This window comes from Petromyzon marinus, chromosome 69 (genome assembly GCF_048934315.1).
Source record: "Petromyzon marinus isolate PM22_M1 ecotype Great Lakes invasive population chromosome 69, UKy_Petmar_22M1.pri1.0, whole genome shotgun sequence".
NCBI classification, from domain to species: Eukaryota; Metazoa; Chordata; class Hyperoartia; order Petromyzontiformes; family Petromyzontidae; genus Petromyzon; species Petromyzon marinus.
The window spans coordinates 6987191-7009624 of NC_133735.1; the positions used below are offsets into that span (position 1 = coordinate 6987191).

Consider the following 22434-nt stretch of genomic DNA (forward strand, 5'->3'; position numbering starts at 1 on the left):
ATGATCTTCCGAACAAAGACAAGATAATCAAACGGATACAAGACATGCCTCTGTCGGCAAGAACTGTTCATGATCGTACCATCGTGATGGCAAACAAAGTGGAGGAAACGCAAGTGAAGGACATAAATGCAGCGCCGTTCTTTTCTCTGGCTTTGAATGAGTCAACAGACGTGAGCCATTTGTCGCAGTTCAGCGTGATTGCAAGATATGCTGTTGGTGACACACTGCGCGAAGAAAGTCTTGCTGTTCTGCCATTAAAAGGGTCCACAAGAGGTGAGGATTTATTCAAGTCTTTCATGGAGTTTGCTCAAGAAAAAAGTCTACCTATGGATAAACTTCTCTCAGTGTGTACTGATGGTGCTCCGTGTATGGTGGGGAAAAACAAAGGATTTGTGGCGCTTCTCCGTGAACATGAAAATAGACCCATCCTAAGTTTCCATTGCATTATACACCAGGAGGCACTTTGTGCTCAGATGTGTGACAGGCAGTTTGGCGAAGTGATGTCGCTGGTCATTCGTGTGATCAACTTTATTGTTGCCCGAGCCTTAAATGATCGCCAGTTTAAAACACTGCTGGATGAAGTTGTAAATAACTATCCTGGTCTGCTTTTGCACAGCAATGTGCGTTGGTTGTCAAGAGGGAAGGTGCTTAGCCGTTTTGCGGCTTGCCTGAACGAAATCCGGACTTTCCTTGAAATGAAAGGCGTCGGGCATCCTGAGCTAGCCGACACCGAGTGGCTCCTCAAGTTTTACTATCTCGTAGATCTGACTGAACATCTGAACCAGCTCAACGTGAAAATGCAAGGCATTGGAAATACAGTGTTATCCCTTCAACAAGCTGTATTTGCTTTTGAAAACAAGCTGGAGCTTTTCATCACGGATCTTGAAACAGGTCGTTTACTACATTTTGAAAAACTGAGCCAATTTAAAGATGCATGCACAGCAAGTGAGCCCATTCAAAACCTTGATCTCCACCAGCTAGCTGGCTGCACATCCAGTCTCCTACAGTCCTTCAAAGCACGCTTTGGAGAATTTCGTGAGCACACTCGTCTTTTTAAGTTCATCACCCATCCAAACGAGTGTTCACTGAACACAGCCGACCTGAATTACATCCCTGGTGTCTCCGTCAGAGATTTTGAAGCAGAAGTGGCTGACCTGAAGGCCTCAGACATGTGGGTGAATAAGTTCAAGTCACTGAATGAAGATTTGGAAAGAATCACACGACAGAAAGCGGAGTTGGCGAGCAAGCACATGTGGACAGAAATGAAAAAACTCCAACCCGAAGACCAGCTGATTCTCAAAACTTGGAACGCGCTTCCTGTCACATACCACACACTGCAGCGTGTGAGTATTGCTGTATTGACCATGTTTGGATCTACGTATGCATGTGAGCAGTCATTCTCACATCTTAAAAACATCAAGTCCAACCTACGATCACGTTTAACGGATGAAAGCCTCAACGCTTGCATGAAGCTTAACCTCACCAAGTACCAACCCGACTACAAAGTACCAACCCGACTACAAAGACATCAGCAAATCCATGCAGCACCAGAAGTCGCATTAATGGTGAGTGTTATAACAACATTATTTAAAAGAATAAATTCAGAGGCTTATTATACTGACATTTAGTTGAATTCACTTTTAAAATATATTATATGGCTCTTACTGAAATAAATTTCCAAATTTTTTGCTTTCATGGCTCTCTTAGTCAAAAAGGTTCCCGACCCCTGCTCTAGAGGAGTTGTACAACCCTAGCTGCCACTGCTATTCAGTGGCCTAAAATATGGCTCTAGATTTTGGTGTAATAATTTATTTACGTAGTTTATTGTTAAAAATTCGGTCACAGTCCCTATGATCACTGTTACATTGGATTTATGGCTTTTATTTTGGTGATTTCGAAAAGTTTTTTGTTTTGTTTTGGCCATGTTTTTGTTTATTGTAGTACGGAGTTAGACTGATGGCCTTAATCTTAGTTGTCTTGTGGTTGTTGTTGTTATTTTGACTTGCATACCACTGGGATTTTTGCATACAGCGTTGGTGTACCGTGCTATTTCAGGAATATTTTGATATTTTTTTCCTGTATTTTCTGTTTGCACCCGATTCAAGAGCCGAATGGCTCACAGAGCTATACCAAATAAATGAACTATGAACTATGAACATGACCCAGCCATCGCAGCCTTCCCCGCCGGAGGAGCTCACCGATGGGACCTTGCCCAGATCTTTCAAGGATTTGTGAGCTCCTCACACAATCCAGTCTGTTGGTTAAACCCAGGATGGATCGTAGGCAGGCCAGCCTAAATGTTTCTAACCGGCGTAGATGTTCCATTAGGGGGGGTCCACGTTTCGCAAGCGTAGAGAAGGGAGGGAATGACCGTGGCCGAGAAGACCTGAAGCTTAGTGCGGAGCGACAGACCAGGTAGCTTCCACACAGCGTTACGCAACCGAAACACTCACACATAGACACATTCACACATAGACACACTCACACATAGACACACACATAGACACACACACATAGACACACTCACACATAGACACACACTCATAGACACACACACATAGTATCCACATCATCCTTCACTAGGCCCGGGTAAGACTGAAATGTGTTCCACACTCCCTGCTACAGCAAAGTGTGTGGATTAATCTCCATCTGTTCCTTCTCACTCCCTCCTACAGCAGAGTGTGTGGACTAATCTCCATCTGTTCCATCTAACTCCCTCCTACAGCAGAGTGTGTGGACTAATCTCCATCTGTTCCATCTCACTCCCTCCTACAGCAAAGAGTGTGGACTAATCTCCATCTGTTCCATCTCACTCCCTCCTACAGCAGAGTGTGTGGGATTAATCTCCATCTGTTCCATCTCACTCCCTCCTACAGCAGAGTGTGTGGACTAATCTCCATCTGTTCCATCTCACTCCCTCCTACAGCAGAGTGTGTGGACTAATCTCCATCTGTTCCATCTCACTCCCTCCTACAGCAGAGAGTGTGGACTAATCTCCATCTGTTCCATCTCACTCCCTCCTACAGCAGAGTGTGTGGACTAATCTCCATCTGTCGCATCACCGTCACTGCCATCATCATCACCACCATCACTAACCACCACCACCATCATCATCATCACCACCACCATCGTCACCATCACCACTGCTATCACCCACCACCACTATAATCACCACCGCGATTGTGGTGGTGGTTGTTGTGGTGGTTGTGGAGTGGGTGGGTGAGTGAGTGAATGGGTGGGTGAGTGAGTGAGTGGGTGAGTGAGTGAATGAGTGAGTGGGTGGGTGGGTGAATGGGTGTGTGAATGGGTGGGTGGGTGAGTGGGTGAATGAGTGGGTGGGTGAGTGAGTGAGTGGGTGAGTGTGTGGGTGAGTGGGTGGGTAGGTAGGTGAGTGAGTGGGTGGGTGAGTGAGTGAGTGGGTGAGTGGGTGAGTGAGTGAATGAGTGAGTAGGTGAGTGAGTGGGTGGGTGAGTGAGTGGGTGGGTGAGTGGGTGAGTGAGTGAGTGAATGAGTGAGTGGGTGAGTGAGTGGGTGGGTGAGTGGGTGAGTGGGTGAGTGAGTGAGTGGGTGAGTGAGTGAATGAGTGAGTGGGTGAGTGGGTGAGTGAATGAGTGAGTGAGAGGGTGGGTGAGTGAGTGGGTGAGTGGGTGAGTGGGTGGGCGAGTGAGTGAGTGAATGAGTGAGTGAATGAGTGAGTGAATGAGTGAGTGAGTGAGTGATGAGTGAGTGGGTGGGTGAGTGAATGAGTGAGTGAGTGAATGAGTGAGTGAGTGGATGAGTGAGTGAGTGAGTGAATGAGTGAGTGAGTGAATGAGTGAGTGAGTGAATGAGTGGGTGAACGTCTTCTCGTCTCCGTGTCTCCATTTCCCCCGGTTTCCGCTTCTCCGTGTCTCCACGTCTCAATGTCTCCGTGTCTCCTGCTCCCCGTGTCCCCGTTGTCCCGTTGTCCCCGTGTCTCCCGGGCTCTCCGTCTCTCCATGGGTGTCTCACTCGGGGAGACGCAGAGCCTCCTTGTCCCCGCAGCGTCCCCCATCGAAGTGTCTCGCGAGGGGGACACACGTGCTGGTGTCTCAGGGAGACACCAGCACGTCCGTCTCCCCGTGCACCTGGCTGAGCTGCGTGCAGTGCAGAGAGACGAGGAGCTTCCGCTGGCCGGGACGCTCAGGTAGCAGCGTCTCACGCAGGCGGACAACCCCCCCGCGGGACACGTTCCTGGGGACGCGGGGGTGAGACAAGGGGGGGTGAGACAAGGGGGGTGAGATGCGGGGGTGAGACACGGACGTGGGGGTGAGACGCGGGGGTGAGACGCGGGGGTGAGACACGGGGGTGAGACACGGGGTGAGATGCGGGGGTGAGACACGGACGTGGGGGTGAGACGCGGGGGTGAGACGCGGGGGTGAGACACGGGGGTGAGACACGGGGTGAGACGCGGGGAGAGACACGGGGTGAGACACGGGGTGAGACAAGGGGGTGAGACACGGGGAGAGACGCGGACACGGGGTGAGACACGGGGTGAGACACGGGGTGAGACACGGGGTGAGACACGGGGTGAGACACGGACACGGGGTGAGACACGGGGTGAGACACGGGGTGAGACAAGGGGTGAGACACGGGGTGAGACACGGGGTGAGACACGGGGTGAGACACGGGGAGAGACGCGGGGTGAGACACGGGGTGAGACACGGACACGGGGTGAGACACACGGGGTGAGACACGGGGTGAGATGCGGGGTGAGAAACGGGGTGAGACACGGACACGGGGTGAGACACACGGGGTGAGACACGGGGTGAGACACGGGGTGAGACACGGGGTGAGACACGGGGTGAGACACGGGGAGAGACACGGGGTGAGACGCGGGGTGAGACACGGGGAGAGACGCGGGGTGAGACACGGGGTGAGACACGGGGTGAGACACGGGGAGAGACGCGGACACGGGGTGAGACACGGGGTGAGACACGGGGTGAGACACGGGGTGAGACGCGGGGTGAGACAAGGGGGTGAGACAAGGGGGTGAGACACGGGGTGAGACACGGGGTGAGACACGGGGTGAGACAAGGGGGTGAGACAAGGGGGTGAGACGCGGGGTGAGACAAGGGGGTGAGACAAGGGGGTGAGACGCGGGGGTGAGACACGGGGTGAGACGCGGGGTGAGACACGGGGTGAGACACGGGGTGATATGCGGGGTGAGAAACGGGGTGAGACACGGACACGGGGTGAGACACACGGGGTGAGACACGGGGTGAGACACGGGGTGAGACACGGGGTGAGACACGGGGAGAGACGCGGGGTGAGACATGGGGTGAGACACGGGGTGAGACACGGACACGGGGTGAGACACACGGGGTGAGACACGGGGTGAGATGCGGGGTGAGAAACGGGGTGAGACACGGACACGGGGTGAGACACACGGGGTGAGACACGGGGTGAGACACGGGGTGAGACACGGGGAGAGACACGGGGTGAGACGCGGGGTGAGACAAGGGGGTGAGACGCGGGGTGAGACACGGGGTGAGACACGGGGTGAGACACGGGGTGAGACAAGGGGGTGAGACGCGGGGTGAGACGCGGGGTGAGACACGGGGTGAGACACGGGGTGAGACACGGGGTGAGACACGGACACGGGGTGAGACACACGGGGTGAGACACGGGGTGAGACGCGGGGTGAGACACGGGGTGAGACACACGGGGTGAGACACACAGGGTGAGACACGGGGTGAGACACACGGGGTGAGACACACGGGGTGAGACACGGGGTGAGACACGGGGTGAGACACGGACACGGGGTGAGACACACGGGGTGAGACACGGGGTGAGACACGGGGTGAGACGCGGGGTGAGACACGGGGTGAGACACACGGGGTGAGACACACAGGGTGAGACATACAGGGTGAGACACACAGGGTGAGACACGGGGTGAGACACACGGGGTGAGACACACAGGGTGAGACATACAGGGTGAGACACACAGGGTGAGACACGGGGTGAGACACACAGGGTGAGACACGGGGTGAGACACACAGGGTGAGACACACAGGGTGAGACACACAGGGTGAGACACGGGGTGAGACACACGGGGTGAGACACACAGGGTGAGACACACGGGGTGAGACAAGGGGGTGAGACAAGGGGGTGAGACGCGGGGTGAGACACGGGGTGAGACACGGGGTGAGACACGGGGTGAGACACACGGGGTGAGACAAGGGGGTGAGACGCGGGGTGAGACACGGGGTGAGACACGGGGTGAGACACGGGGTGAGACACGGACACGGGGTGAGACACACGGGGTGAGACACGGGGTGAGACACGGGGTGAGACGCGGGGTGAGACACGGGGTGAGGAACACGGGGTGAGACACGGGGTGAGACACGGGGAGAGACACGGGGAGAGACACACGGGGTGAGACACACGGGGTGAGACACACAGGGTGAGACACACAGGGTGAGACACACGGGGTGAGACACACGGGGTGAGACACACGGGGTGAGACACACAGGGTGAGACACACAGGGTGAGACACACGGGGTGAGACACACGGGGTGAGACACACGGGGTGAGACACGGGGAGAGACACACGGGGTGAGACACACAGGGTGAGACACACGGGGTGAGACACACGGGGTGAGACACACAGGGTGAGACACGGGGTGAGACACACGGGGTGAGACACACAGGGTGAGACACACAGGGTGAGACACACGGGGTGAGACACACGGGGTGAGACACACGGGGAGAGACACGGGGTGAGACACACGGGGTGAGACACGGGGAGAGACACGGGGTGAGACACGGGGTGAGACACACGGGGTGAGACACGGGGTGAGACACGGGGTGAGACACGGGGAGAGACACGGGATGAGACACGGGGTGAGACACGGGGTGAGACACACGGGGTGAGACGCGGGGTGAGACACGGGGTGAGACACACGGGGTGAGACACGGGGTGAGACACACGGGGTGAGACAAGGGGGTGAGACACGGGACAGACGGTGCTGTGCGCCAGTGGTGCGGTGCGGTAAGGTGCCGGTGGTGTGGTGGTGGTGGTGGTGTGGTGGTGTGATGTGGTGTGGTGGTGGTGTGTGGTGGTGGTGGTGTTGTTGTTGTTGTTGTGCTGGTGGTGTTGTTGTGGTGGTGTGGTGGTGGTGTGGTGGTGTTGTTGTGGTAGTGTGGTGTGGTGGTGTAGTGGTGTTGTTGTGGTGGTGTGGTGGTGGTGGTGGTGGTGTTGTTGTGGTGGTGTTGGTTGTGTTGGTGGTGTTAGTATCGATAATGGTTGTTGTTGGTGGTGGTTGTTGTGGTTCTTGGTGGTTGTTGGTGGTGGTTGTGGTGGTTCTTGATGGTGTGGTGTTGTGGTGGTGTGGTGGTGGTGTTGTGGTGGTGGTGGGTTTGTGGTGTTGTTGTGGTGTGGTTGTGTTGTGGTGGTGGTGTTGTTGTGCTGTTGTTGTGGTGTTGTTGTAGTGTTGTTGTTGTGGTGTTGTTGTTGTGTTGTTGTGGTGTTCTTGTTGTGGTGTTGTGTTGGTGTGGTGTTGTGTTGTTGTGGTGTTGTTGTTGTGGTGTTGTTGTTGTGGTGTTGTTGTGGTGTTGTTGTGTCGTTGTGGTGTTGTTGTTGTGGTGTTGTTGTGTTGTTGTGTTGGTGTTGTTGTTGTGTTGTTGTGTTGTTGTGTTGTGTTGTTGTGTTGGTGTTGTTGTTGTGTTGTTGTGTTGTGGTGTTGTTGTGTTGTTGTGTTGTGGTGTTGTGGTGTTGTTGTGTTGTTGTGGTGTTGTTGTGTTGTTGTGGTGTTGTTGTTGTTGTTGTGGTGTTGTTGTTGTTGTGGTGTTGTTGTTGTGGTGTTGTTGTGTTGTTGTGTTGGTGTTGGTGATGTGTTGTTGTGTTGTTGTGTTGTTGTTGTTGTGTTGTTGTTGTATTGGTGTTGTGTTGTGTTGGTGTGTTGTTGTGTTGTTGTGTTGTTGTTGTGTTGTTGTTGTGTTGTTGTTGTGTTGTTGTGTTGTTGTGTTGTTGTTGTGTTGTTGTGTTGTTGTGTTGTTGTTGTGTTGTTGTGTTGTTGTGTTGTTGGTGTTGTTGTGTTGTTGTGTTGTTGTGTTGTTGTGTTGTTGTTGTGTTGTGTTGTTGTGTTGTTGTTGTGTTGTTGTGTTGTTGTGGTGTTGTTGTTGTGTTGTTGTGTTGTTGTGTTGTTGTTGTGTTGTTGTGTTGTTGTGTTGTTGTGTTGTTGTTGTGTTGTTGTGTTGTTGTGTTGTTGTGTTGTTGTGTTGTTGTGTTGTTGTTGTGTTGTTGTGTTGTTGTTGTGTTGTTGTTGTGTTGTTGTGTTGTTGTGTTGTTGTTGTGTTGTTGTGTTGTGGTGTTGTTGTGTTGTTGTTGTGTTGTTGTGTTGTTGTTGTGTTGTGGTGTTGTGTGTTGTTGTTGTGTTGTTGTTGTTTTGTTGTTGTGTTGTTGTGTTAGTGTTGTTGTGTGTTGTTGTTGTGATGTTGTGTTGTTGTTGTTGTGTTGTTGTTGTGTTGTTGTTGTGTTGTTGTGTTGTTGTTTGTGTTGTTGTGTTGTTGTTGTTGTGGTGGGTACCCGTGCTTGATGACGCGAGGGCTCTGCAGGCCGGGCCCCTCCAAGCGGAATGAGACATCCCTTAGCAGGTGTGGGAGAGGGTTCTCAAAGAGCACCTCCACCGTCAGAGGCTCTCCCACACGGCACTCATCAGCACACTGAGTGTCAACAACAACAACATCATCACCACCTCCACCGTCAGAGGCTCTCCCACAAGGCACTCGTCAGCACACTGAGTGTCAACATCAACAACACCATCACCATCAACAACAACATCACCAACAACAACATCAACAACATAACCATCAACATCACCACCTCCACCGTCAGAGGCTCTCCCACACGGCACTCGTCAGCACACTGAGTGTCAACAACAACATCAACATCATCACCATCACCACCTCCACCATCAGAGGCTCTCCCACACGGCACTCATCAGCACACTGAGTGTCAACATCAACAACACCATCACCATCAACAACAACATCACCAACAACAACATCAACAACATAACCATCAACATCAACAACAACATCACCATCACCACCTCCACCGTCAGAGGCTCTCCCACACGGCACTCATCAGCACACTGAGTGTCAACATCAACAACAACATCAACATCACCATCAACATCAACATCACCATCAACATCACCATCAACATCAACATCACCAACAACAACAACATCAACATCATCATCAACATCATCACCATCACCATCAACAACAACATCACCACCTCCCCCGTCAGAGGCTCTCCCACACGGCACTCATCAGCACACTGAGTGTCAACAACAACAACATCAACAATATCACCATCATCATCACCATCAACAACAACAACATCACCACCTCCACCGTCAGAGGCTCTCCCACACGGCACTCATCAGCACACTGAGTGTCAACAACAACAACATCAACATCACCATCAACAACAACATCAACAACAACATCAACATCACCATCACCACCTCCACCGTCAGAGGCTCTCCCACACGGCACTCGTCAGCACACTGAGTGTCAACAACAACAACATCAACATCAACAACAACATCAACATCAACATCACCATCAACATCAACATCACCATCAACATCAACATCACCAACAACAACAACAAAATCATCATCACCATCAACATCACCAACAACAACAACAACATCAACAACCACATCAACATCACCATCACCACCTCCACCGTCAGAGGCTCTCCCACACGGCACTCATCAGCACACTGAGTGTCAACAACAACATCAACAACATCACCATCAACATCACCATCAACAACAACATCACCATCAACAACACCAACATCCACATCACCATCACCACCTCCACCGTCAGAGGCTCTCCCACACGGCACTCGTCAGCACACTGAGTGTCAACAACAACAACAACATCACCATCAACATCAACATCATCAACATCAACATCATCAACATCACCACCTCCACCGTCAGAGGCTCTCCCACACGGCACTCATCAGCACACTGAGTGTCAACAACAACAACAACATCACCATCACCACCTCCACCGTCAGAGGCTCTCCCACACGGCACTCGTCAGCACACTGAGTGTCAACAACATCAACACCATCACCATCACCACCTCCACCGTCAGAGGCTCTCCCACACGGCACTCATCAGCACACTGAGTGTCAACAACAACAACATCAACAATATCACCATCATCATCACCATCAACAACAACAACATCATCACCATCACCACCTCCACCGTCAGAGGCTCTCCCACACGGCACTCGTCAGCACACTGAGTGTCAACATCAACAACATCAACAACATCAACAACAACATCACCATCATCACCATCAACAACAACATCACCATCAACAACAACATCAACATCATCAACATCAACATCATCAACATCACCACCTCCACCGTCAGAGGCTCTCCCACACGGCACTCATCAGCACACTGAGTGTCAACAACAACAACAACATCAACAATATCACCATCATCATCACCATCAACAACAACAACAACAACATCACCACCTCCACCGTCAGAGGCCCTCCCACACGGCACTCGTCAGCACACTGAGTGTCAACAACAACAACAACATCATCAACAACAACAACATCACCATCAACAACACCAACATCAACATCACCATCACCACCTCCACCGTCAGAGGCTCTCCCACACGGCACTCGTCAGCACACTGAGTGTCAACAACAACAACATCATCAACAACAACATCAACAACACCATCACCATCAACATCACCTCCACGGTGAGAGGCTCGCCCACACGGCACTCGTCAGCACACTGCAGTGTCAACAACAATAACATCAACAACATCAACAACAACATCACCATCATCATCAACATCACCATCAACACCAACAACATCACCATCAACAGCATCAACATCAACAACAACATCACCATCAACAACAACATCACCATCAACATCACCATCAACAACAACAACAACATCATCACCACCTCCACCGTCAGAGGCTCGCCCACACGGCACTCGTCAGCACACTGAGTGTCAACAACAACAACATCAACAACATCACCATCATCATCACCATCAACAACATCACCATCAACATCACCATCAACAACAACAACAACATCACCATCAACATCACCATCAACAACAACAACAACATCACCACCTCCACCGTCAGAGGCTCTCCAACACGGCACTCGTCAGCACACTGCAGTGTCAACATCAACAACATCATCATCACCATCAACATCACCATCATCACCATCAACAACAACATCACCATCAACAACAACATCACCATCAACATCACCATCAACAACAACATCAACATCACCATCAACATCAACATCATCACCATCAACAACATCACCATCAACAACAACATCACCATCAACATCACCATCAACAACAACAACATCAACAACAACATCAACATCAACATCATCACCATCAACAACATCAACATCAACAACATCAACAACATCACCATCAACAACAACATCACCATCAACATCACCATCAACATCAACAACAACATCACCATCACCACCTCCACCGTCAGAGGCTCGCCCACACGGCACTCGTCAGCACACTGCAGTGTCAACAACAACATCAACAACAACAACATCAACAACAACATCACCATCACCACCTCCACTGTCAGAGGCTCTCCCACACGGCACTCATCAGCACACTGAGTGTCAACAACAACATCACCATCAACAACAACATCACCATCAACAACAACATCAACAATAACAACATCAACATCATCGTGGCAGCAACAGGCGATGGTAGCGGCGGTGGTGGTGGTGGTGGTTGTGTTGTGGTGGAGGAGGTGGTAGTGGTGGTGGCGGTGGTGGTGGCGTGGGCGGTGCTGGTGGTGGTTGCGATGGTGGAGGAGGTGGCGGTGACGGTGACGGTGGCGGTGGTTGTGGTGCTGGTGGCGGTGGTGGGGGCGGTGATGGTGGTGGTGATGGTGGTGGTGATGGTGGTGGCGGTGGTGGTGGTGGCGGTGGTGGTGGCGGTGGTGGTGGTGGTGGTGGTGGCGGTGGTGGTGGTGGTGATGGTGGTGGTGATGGTGGTGGCGGTGGTGGTGGTGGCGGTGGTGGTGGTGGTGGTGGTGGTGGAGGCGGTGCTGATGGTGGTGACGGTGACGATGGCGGTAGTGGTGGTGGTGGAGGCGGTGATGGTGGTGGAGGCGGTGGTGGTGGTGGTGATGGTGGTGGTGGCAGTGGTGGTGGTAGTGGTGATGGTGGTGGTGGTGATGGTGGTGGTGGTGATGGTGATGGTGGTAGTGGTGATGGTGGTGGTGGTAGTGGTGATGGTGGTGGTGATGGTGGTGGTGGTAGTGGTGATGGTGGTGGTGGTGATGGTGGTGGTGGTGATGGTGATGGTGGTAGTGGTGATGGTGGTGGTGGTAGTGGTGATGGTGGTGGTGGTAGTGGTGATGGTGGTAGTGGTGATGGTGGTGATGATGGTGGTGATGGTGATGGTGGTAGTGGTGATGGTGGTGGTGGTAGTGGTGATGGTGGTAGTGGTGATGGTGGTGGTGATGGTGGTGATGGTGATGGTGGTAGTGGTGATGGTGGTGGTGGTAGTGGTGATGGTGGTGGTGGTGATGGTGGTGGTGGTAGTGGTGATGGTGGTGGTGGTGATGGTGGTGGTGGTGGTGGTGATGGTGGTAGTGGTGATGGTGGTGGTGGAGGCGGTGGTGGTGGTGGCGTGGGCGGTGCTGGTGGTGGTTGTGGTGGTGGTAGTGGTGGAGGCGGTGGTGGCGGTGGTGCTGGTGGTGGTTGTGGTGGTGGTGGCGTGGGCGGTGGCGGTGGTGGCGGTGGTGGCAGTGGTGGCAGTGGTGGTGGAGGTGGTGGAGGTGGTGCTGGTGCTGGCGGCGGTGGTGGCGGTGACCCACGGTGACGAGCAGCTTGGGCGTGCACAAGCGGAAGCAGTGCTGCCGCGTGAGGATGGCGTTGCCGGGGTTGACGCGTGCCGACACCAGGAACATGACGGCGCTCTGGTCCACCAGGCGCTCCAGATACTCGCCCTGACGCACGGTCACCGTCAGCACACGCTCTGTGGGGACACGGGGGGGGGGGCACGGGGGGGGGCACGGGGGGGGGGCACGGGGGGGGCACGGGGGGGGGAGACGGGGGGGCACGGGGGGGGGGCACGGGGGATGAGACGTGAGAGGAGACACCCTGTCTTCACCCTGTCCCCCCCCCCCGTGTCTCCATCTCCCCCCCCCCGTGTCTCCATCTCCCCCTCCCGTGTCTCCATCTCCCCCTCCCCCCGTGTCTCCGTCTCCCCCTCCCCGTGTCTCCATCTCCCCCCCCCCCGTGTCTCCATCTCCCCCCCCTCCCGTGTCTCCATCTCCCCCCCCCGTGTCTCCATCTCCCCCTCCCGTGTCTCCATCTCCCCCCCCCGTGTCTCCATCTCCCCCTCCCGTGTCTCCATCTCCCCCCCCCCGTGTCTCCATCTCCCCCCCCCGTGTCTCCATCTCCCCCCCCCCGTGTCTCCATCTCCCCCCCTCCCGTGTCTCCATCTCCCCCCTCCCCGTGTCTCCATCTCCCCCCTCCCCGTGTCTCCATCTCCCCCCTCCCCGTGTCTCCATCTCCCCCCCCCCGTGTCTCCATCTCCCCCCTCCCCGTGTCTCCATCTCCCCCCCCCCGTGTCTCCATCTCCCCCCTCCCCGTGTCTCCATCTCCCCCCCCCCCCGTGTCTCCATCTCCCCCCTCCCCGTGTCTCCATCTCCCCCCTCCCCGTGTCTCCATCTCCCCCCCCCCCGTGTCTCCATCTCCCCCCTCCCCGTGTCTCCATCTCCCCCCCCCGTGTCTCCATCTCCCCCCTCCCCGTGTCTCCATCTCCCCCCCCCCGTGTCTCCATCTCCCCCCTCCCCGTGTCTCCATCTCCCCCCCCCGTGTCTCCATCTCCCCCCTCCCCGTGTCTCCATCTCCCCCTCCCCGTGTCTCCATCTCCCCCCTCCCGTGTCTCCATCTCCCCCCCCCCGTGTCTCCATCTCCCCCCTCCCCGTGTCTCCATCTCCCCCCTCCCCGTGTCTCCATCTCCCCCCTCCCCGTGTCTCCATCTCCCCCCCCCGTGTCTCCATCTCCCCACCCCGTGTCTCCATCTCCCCCCCCCGTGTCTCCATCTCCCCCCCCCGTGTCTCCATCTCCCCCCTCCCGTGTCTCCATCTCCCCCCCCCCGTGTCTCCATCTCCCCCCTCCCCGTGTCTCCATCTCCCCCCCCCCCGTGTCTCCATCTCCCCCCCCCGTGTCTCCATCTCCCCCCCCCCCGTGTCTCCATCTCCCCCCTCCCGTGTCTCCATCTCCCCCCCCCCCGTGTCTCCATCTCCCCCCCCCCCCGTGTCTCCATCTCCCCCCTCCCGTGTCTCCATCTCCCCCCCCCCGTGTCTCCATCTCCCCCCTCCCCGTGTCTCCATCTCCCCCTCCCCGTGTCTCCATCTCCCCCCCCCCGTGTCTCCATCTCCCCCCCCCGTGTCTCCATCTCCCCCCCCGTGTCTCCATCTCCCCCCCCCCCCGTGTCTCCATCTCCCCCCTCCCGTGTCTCCATCTCCCCCCCCCCCCGTGTCTCCATCTCCTCCCCCTCCCGTGTCTCCATCTCCCCCCCCCGTGTCTCCATCTCCCCCTCCCGTGTCTCCATCTCCCCCCCCCCGTGTCTCCATCCCCCCCTCCCGTGTCTCCATCTCCCCCCTCCCCGTGTCTCCATCTCCCCCCTCCCCGTGTCTCCATCTCCCCCCTCCCCGTGTCTCCATCTCCCCCCCCCGTGTCTCCATCTCCCCCCTCCCCGTGTCTCCATCTCCCCCCCCCCGTGTCTCCATCTCCCCCCTCCCCGTGTCTCCATCTCCCCCCCCCCCGTGTCTCCATCTCCCCCCTCCCCGTGTCTCCATCTCCCCCCCCCCGTGTCTCCATCTCCCCCCTCCCCGTGTCTCCATCTCCCCCCCCCCCGTGTCTCCATCTCCCCCCTCCCCGTGTCTCCATCTCCCCCCCCCGTGTCTCCATCTCCCCCCTCCCCGTGTCTCCATCTCCCCCCCCCCGTGTCTCCATCTCCCCCCTCCCCGTGTCTCCATCTCCCCCCCCCGTGTCTCCATCTCCCCCTCCCCGTGTCTCCATCTCCCCCCTCCCGTGTCTCCATCTCCCCCCCCCCGTGTCTCCATCTCCCCCCTCCCCGTGTCTCCATCTCCCCCCTCCCCGTGTCTCCATCTCCCCCCTCCCCGTGTCTCCATCTCCCCCCCCCGTGTCTCCATCTCCCCCCCCCGTGTCTCCATCTCCCCCCTCCCCGTGTCTCCATCTCCCCCCCCCCGTGTCTCCATCTCCCCCCTCCCCGTGTCTCCATCTCCCCCCCCGTGTCTCCATCTCCCCCCCCCCCGTGTCTCCATCTCCCCCTCCCCGTGTCTCCATCTCCCCCCTCCCGTGTCTCCATCTCCCCCCCCGTGTCTCCATCTCCCCCTCCCCGTGTCTCCATCTCCCCCCCCCCGTGTCTCCATCTCCCCCCTCCCGTGTCTCCATCTCCCCCCCCCCGTGTCTCCATCTCCCCCCCCCCGTGTCTCCATCTCCCCCTCCCCGTGTCTCCATCTCCTCTCCCCGTGTCTCCATCTCCCCCTCCCCGTGTCTCCATCTCCCCCCCCCCGTGTCTCCATCTCCCCCCTCCCCGTGTCTCCATCTCCCCCCTCCCCGTGTCTCCATCTCCCCCTCCCCGTGTCTCCATCTCCCCCCCCCGTGTCTCCATCTCCCCCCCTCCTTGTCTCTCTATCCTCCCCCATGCCCCTCCCCCATGCCCCCCATGCCCCTCCCCCATGCCCCCCATGCCCCTCCCCCATGCCCCCCATGCCCCTCCCCCGTGCCCCCCCCCCATGATCCCCCGCCCCCCGCGTTACCTTCCCCAGGCTGCAGTGTCACGTCCAGCTTGAGTTGCTTGATGGCCTCCCCACGTGTCACTCCGGTGTAGTGCATCACCGCCCCGCGCACAAACACGCTCACCTGGCGCTCACTCACCGCCGTGCTGCTCACCGTCACCGACACCTGCTCACCACCACCACCACAACACCACCATCACCATTACATCACCACCATTACATCACCACCACCACAACACCACAACACCATCACCATTACATCACCACCACTACAACATCATCACCACACCACCATCACCGCACCACCACCACCACACCACCACACCAGTACCATTACATCACCACCACCACAACATCACCACCACCACATTACATCACCATCACCACCACCATCACCACCACCACCATTACATCACCACCACCCCCATCACCACCACCACACCACCACCACCACCACACCACCACCATTACATCACCACCATTACATCACCACCACCACATTACATCACCATCACCACCACCATCACCACCACCATCACCACCACCCCCATCACCACCACTACACCACCACCACCACCACACCACCACCATTACATCACCACCATTACATCACCACCACGACATTACATCACCACCATTACATCACCACCATTACATCACCATCACCACACCATCATCACCACACCACCACCACCACCACCACCCCACCACCACCACACCACCACCGGCACGCACTGCAGACGCAACTCAATGCGTAGGGACCATGCTCCACACGGCCCCGTGTCCCCGTGTCTCCCCGTGTCTCCCGGTCTCTCCCCGTGTCTCCCCGTGTGTCTCCGTGTCTCTCCCCGTGTCTCCCCGCGTATCTCCCCCCGTGTCTCCCCGTAACCCCCACCCATGTCCCCCCCCTCCCCCCATGCTCCCCCATGCCCCGCTCGTGGCCCCCCATCTGCCCCCCCTCCCCCACCCATGCCCCCCACTCCCCAGCCACCCCGGCGTGTCCTCACGTCAAAGTCGTGGCCCATGACGACTCTCTCGTGGGTGCTGATGGCCAGGGTCACGTCGGGAGAACTGGGCGAGCCACGGTACGTGTCTGGGCGGGAGCCGTGCAGACACGCCGTCTCTACCGCCAGACGCTCCTCCTCGGTGTCTATGTGCAGAGAGGCACGCGCACGCGCGCGCGCATAGACACACACACACACACAGACACACGCACGCATAGACACACTCGCGCATAGACACACACACAGACACACACACACATAGACACACACACATAAACACACACATAGACACACACACACACACAGACACACGCACGCATAGACACACTCGCGCATAGACACACACACAGACACACACACACATAGACACACACACATAAACACACACATAGACACACACACACACATAGACACACGCACGCATAGACACACTCGCGCATAGACACACACACAGACACACACACACATAGACACACACACACACAGACACACACACATAAACACACACATAGACACACACACACACATACACACACACACACATAGACACACACACACATAGACACACACACACATAGACACACACATAAACACACACACACATAGACACACACACACAGACACACACACATAGACACACACACGCGCATAGACACACACACAGACACACATAAACACACACACACATAGACACACACACATAGACACACACACGCACATAGAAACACACACGCGCATAGACACACTCGCGCATAGACACACTCGCACAGACACACACAGACACACACACATAAACACACACACACATAGACACACACATAGACACACACGCGCACAGACACACACACATAGACACACACAGACACACATAGAAACACACTTGCGCATAGACACACACACATAGACACACACAGACACACACACATAAACACACACACAGACACACACACACATAGACACACACACAGACACACACACAGACACACTCACACACACATAAACACACACACACATAGACACACGCGCATAGACACACACACACACAGACATACACACACACACACACGCATAGACACACACACACACATAGACACACACACAGACACACACACATACATAAACACACACACACATAGACACAACAACAACCGCCATTCGCCACTAAGTGGTGGCGACGTCACCACGACGCTTGTGCCAGGCTAGGTGCACCTTGAGGCCACGTGAAGCGTCGAACGACCGCTGGCAGGAGGTCACGGGGCAGACCCAGGTGCCACGGGTCGACTGACTGAGATGACTGGCTGATGCACCACCTGTGCCCCCTACTGTGGCAACCTGCTGTGCTTTAGCCACCCGGCGCTCCGCTGGTTGTTGTGAGCGTCGCTCCTCCACCCTCCATTGTTGTTGGAGGTCGACTGCCTCCAACTGCCCAGCAGCGTCCTTCACGAGCCTCCTCCACAGAGGCCGACCTTGACACCGCTGGTACCAGTCATCGGCAAGTCCACTCAGCTCCACGTCCTCCTGTACCACATCACTCCATCTCTCCTCTAGCCCGTGCCGTACCTGTTTAGCCCTCTCTATCCGGCCGAACAAAAGATGTTTCGGCATGCGGTGGCTGGGCATGCGGACTACATGACCCAGCCAACGCAGCGTTGCCTGCTGGAGGAGCTCACCGATGGGACTTTATCCAGATCTTTCAAGGATTTGTGAACGTCTCACAAAATCCAGCCTGGTTAAACCCAGGATGGATCGTAGGCTGGCCAGCCTAAATGTTTCCAACTGGCGAAGATGTTCCATTAGGGGGGTCCACGTTTCGCAAGCGTAGAGAAGGGAGGGAATGACCGTGGCCGAGAAGACCTGAAGCTTCGTGCAGAGCGACAGACCAGGTAGGTTCCACACAGCGTTACGCAACCGATGAAAGATATTGCTGCTCGACTGATTCTGAGTGAGACCTCTGCTGTTAAACTGGAGCCGGTCATAAGCACACTGCCCAGGTACGGGAAACTCTCCACTCTCTCCACAACTGCCCCATCACCGATTTGGGTCGGTGGAGTGCCCGATGGTACCCAGGCAGGTGATTAGTTTTGGTGGGGCTGATGGTAAGGCCCCACCTCTTAGTGGCACGCTCCAGTTTCAGCAGCAGCGCTTCCAACTCCTCCTCTGAGTGAGTGGCAATTACCAAATCATCAGCATACATAACGTGGTTGAGCAATAGGGAGCCATCCCTTGACCGCACCCGGGCATCGATCTGCTCCCATTATATCTGTACCAGGTGGAAATTCCTCCGGTACAGCTATTGAAGGCTTCATGAACTACGTGGTCGAAAAAGATGTTAAATAATGTGGGAGTCAGAGGACATCCCTGTCACACCGCAAGGTGAATAGGGAATGGCTCCGACTCCTGGCCACGTAGTTTTACCTGGACCCGCTCACCATCATGAAGGTCCTTAATGATCGTGAGCAGAGGGTCAGGGACTCCAAAAGCACGAAGAACAACCCAGAGCCCAGGCCTACTGATTGTATCATAGGCCTTGACCAGGTCAATAAAGCAGAGATGTAGGCTTTGTTGGAATTCCCTACACCTCTGCTGTAGCAGACGGACAGAAAATATGGCATCTGTGCAGGACCGCCCTTTCCTGAAACCGCATTGGGGCTCCGCAAGCCTCTCCTCAGCGTGCCTGGCAAGGCGATATTGAATAATCCTTGCCAGGACCTTTCCCGGCACACTGAGGATAGAGATGCCCCTGTAGTTCTTACAGTCTGTGTAGTCCCCCTTCTGAAAGAGGGGGACCTCCAGGCATCCTTCCAATCCTGCGGAGATGCGTAGACTGCTCACCACAGACTACTCACACAATAGAGACCCATAGACTACTCACACACAGAGACCCACAGACTACTCTCACAGTAGAGGCCCACAGACTGCTCACACAGTAGCGACCCACAGACTACTCACACAGTAGAGACCCACAGACTACTCACACAGTAGAGACCCATAGACTACTCACACAGTAGAGACCCACAGACTACTCACACAGTAGAGACCCACAGACCGCTCACACAGTAGACACCCACAGACTACTCACACAGTAGAGACCCACAGACTACTCACACAGTAGAGACCCACAGACTATTCACAGAGTAGAGACCCACAGACTACTTACACAGAGACCCACAGACTACTCACAGAGTAGAGACCCACAGACTACTCACACAGTAGAGACCCACAGACTACTCACACAGTAGAGACCCACAGACTACTCACACAGTAGAGACCCACAGAGACTACTCACACAGTAGAGACCCACAGACTACTCACACAGTAGACACCCACAGACTACTCACACAGTAGAGACCCACAGACTACTCACACAGTAGAGACCCATAGACTACTCACACAGTAGAGACCCACAGACTACTCACACAGTAGAGACCCACAGACTACTCACACAGTAGAGACCCACAGACTACTCACACAGTAGAGACCCACAGACTACTCACACAGTAGAGACCCATAGACTACTCACACAGTAGAGACCCACAGACTACTCACGCAGTAGAGAGACCCACAGACTACTCACACAGTAGAGACCCACAGACTACTCACACAGTAGAGACCCACAGACTACTCACACACAGTAGAGACCCACAGACTACTCACACAGTAGAGACCCATAGACTACTCACACAGTAGAGACCCACAGACTGCTCACACAGTAGAGACCCACAGACTACTCACACAGTAGAGACCCACAGACTACTCACACAGTAGAGACCCACAGACTACTCACACAGTAGAGACCCACAGACTACTCACACAGTAGAGACCCACAGACTACTCACACAGTAGAGACCCACAGTCTACACACACAGTAGAGACCCATAGACTACTCACACAGTAGAGACCCACAGACTACTCACACAGTAGAGACCCACAGACTACTCACACAGTAGACACCCACAGACTACTCACACACAGTAGAGACCCACAGACTACTCACACAGTAGAGACCCACAGACTACTCACACAGTAGAGACCCACAGACTACTCACACAGAGACCCATAGACTACTCACACAGTAGAGACCCATAGACTACTCACACAGTAGAGACCCACAGACTACTCACACAGTAGAGACCCACAGACTACTCACACAGTAGAGACCCATAGTCTACTCACACAGTAGAGACCCACAGACTACTCACACAGTAGAGACCCACAGACTACTCACACAGTAGAGACCCACAGACTACTCACACAGTAGAGACCCACAGACTACTCACACAGTAGAGACCCATAGACTACTCACACAGTAGAGACCCACAGACTACTCACACAGTAGAGACCCACAGACTACTCACACAGTAGACACCCACAGACTACTCACACACAGTAGAGACCCACAGACTACTCACACAGTAGAGACCCACAGACTACTCACACAGTAGAGACCCACAGACTACTCACACAGAGACCCATAGACTACTCACACAGTAGAGACCCATAGACTACTCACACAGTAGAGACCCAAAGACTACTCACACAGTAGAGACCCACAGACTACTCACACAGTAGAGACCCATAGTCTACTCACACAGTAGAGACCCACAGACTACTCACACAGTAGAGACCCACAGACTACTCACACAGTAGAGACCCACAGACTACTCACACAGTAGAGACCCACAGACTACTCACACAGTAGAGACCCACAGACTACTCACACAGTAGAGACCCACAGACTACACACACAGTAGAGACCCACAGACTACTCACACAGTAGAGACCCACAGACTACTCACACAGTAGAAACCTTTAGACTACTCACACAGTAGAGACCCACAGACTACTCACACAGTAGACACCCACAGACTACTCACACAGTAGAGACCCACAGACTACTCACACAATAGAGACCCACAGACTACTCACACAGTAGAGACCCACAGACTACTCACACAGTAGAGACCCACAGACTACTCACACAGTAGAGACCTACTCACACAGTAGAGACCCACAGACTACTCACACAGCAGAGACCCACAGACTACTCACACAGTAGAGACCCATAGACTACTCACACAGTAGAGACCCACAGACTACTCACACAGTAGAGACCCATAGACTACTCACACAGTAGAGACCCATAGACTACTCACACAGTAGAGACCCACAGACTACTCACACAGTAGAGACCCACAGACTACTCACACAGTAGAGACCCACAGACTACTCACACAGTAGAGACCCACAGACTACTCACACAGTAGAGACCCACAGACTACTCACACACAGAGAGAGAGAGAGAAAGCTGTGTCGCTGTGTGTACCTTCGGGGAACTTGTACAGGTGAGTGATGTCTTCCCGCGTGTCACTGCCCACCGCCTTGGTGCTGATGCAGTGGCCGATGGCCCGGCGCTCCACATCTAGCCGCTTCACCGTGCCGTCCGCACTGCGCAGCCAGAAGATCCGGTCGCTGTTCACCTGGACGCCACCGCCACAATCACCGTAGCCACCATAAACCACCACCACCACCACAATCACCGCAGCCA

The 22434-nt window shown here is 55.2% G+C and overlaps 1 protein-coding gene across 1 annotated transcript in view; it reads right to left on the reverse strand.

Moving 5' to 3' along the window:
• Nucleotides 1–3352: 3352 nt before the first annotated feature.
• Nucleotides 3353–22434, reverse strand: part of LOC116957006 (protein-glutamine gamma-glutamyltransferase K-like) — a 45187-nt gene continuing 26105 nt past the window's right edge. The window contains exons 8-16 of the mRNA XM_076055092.1: nt 22213–22366; nt 16893–17035; nt 15907–16051; nt 12925–13085; nt 11011–11706; nt 10248–10298; nt 9489–9539; nt 8549–8685; nt 3353–4212 (exon numbers count right to left, since the gene is read on the reverse strand). Of these exons, the coding sequence (XP_075911207.1) occupies nt 4071–4212; nt 8549–8685; nt 9489–9539; nt 10248–10298; nt 11011–11706; nt 12925–13085; nt 15907–16051; nt 16893–17035; nt 22213–22366 (1680 nt within the window). The 3' untranslated portion in view covers nt 3353–4070. The remainder of the gene's footprint in view (nt 4213–8548; nt 8686–9488; nt 9540–10247; nt 10299–11010; nt 11707–12924; nt 13086–15906; nt 16052–16892; nt 17036–22212; nt 22367–22434) is intronic.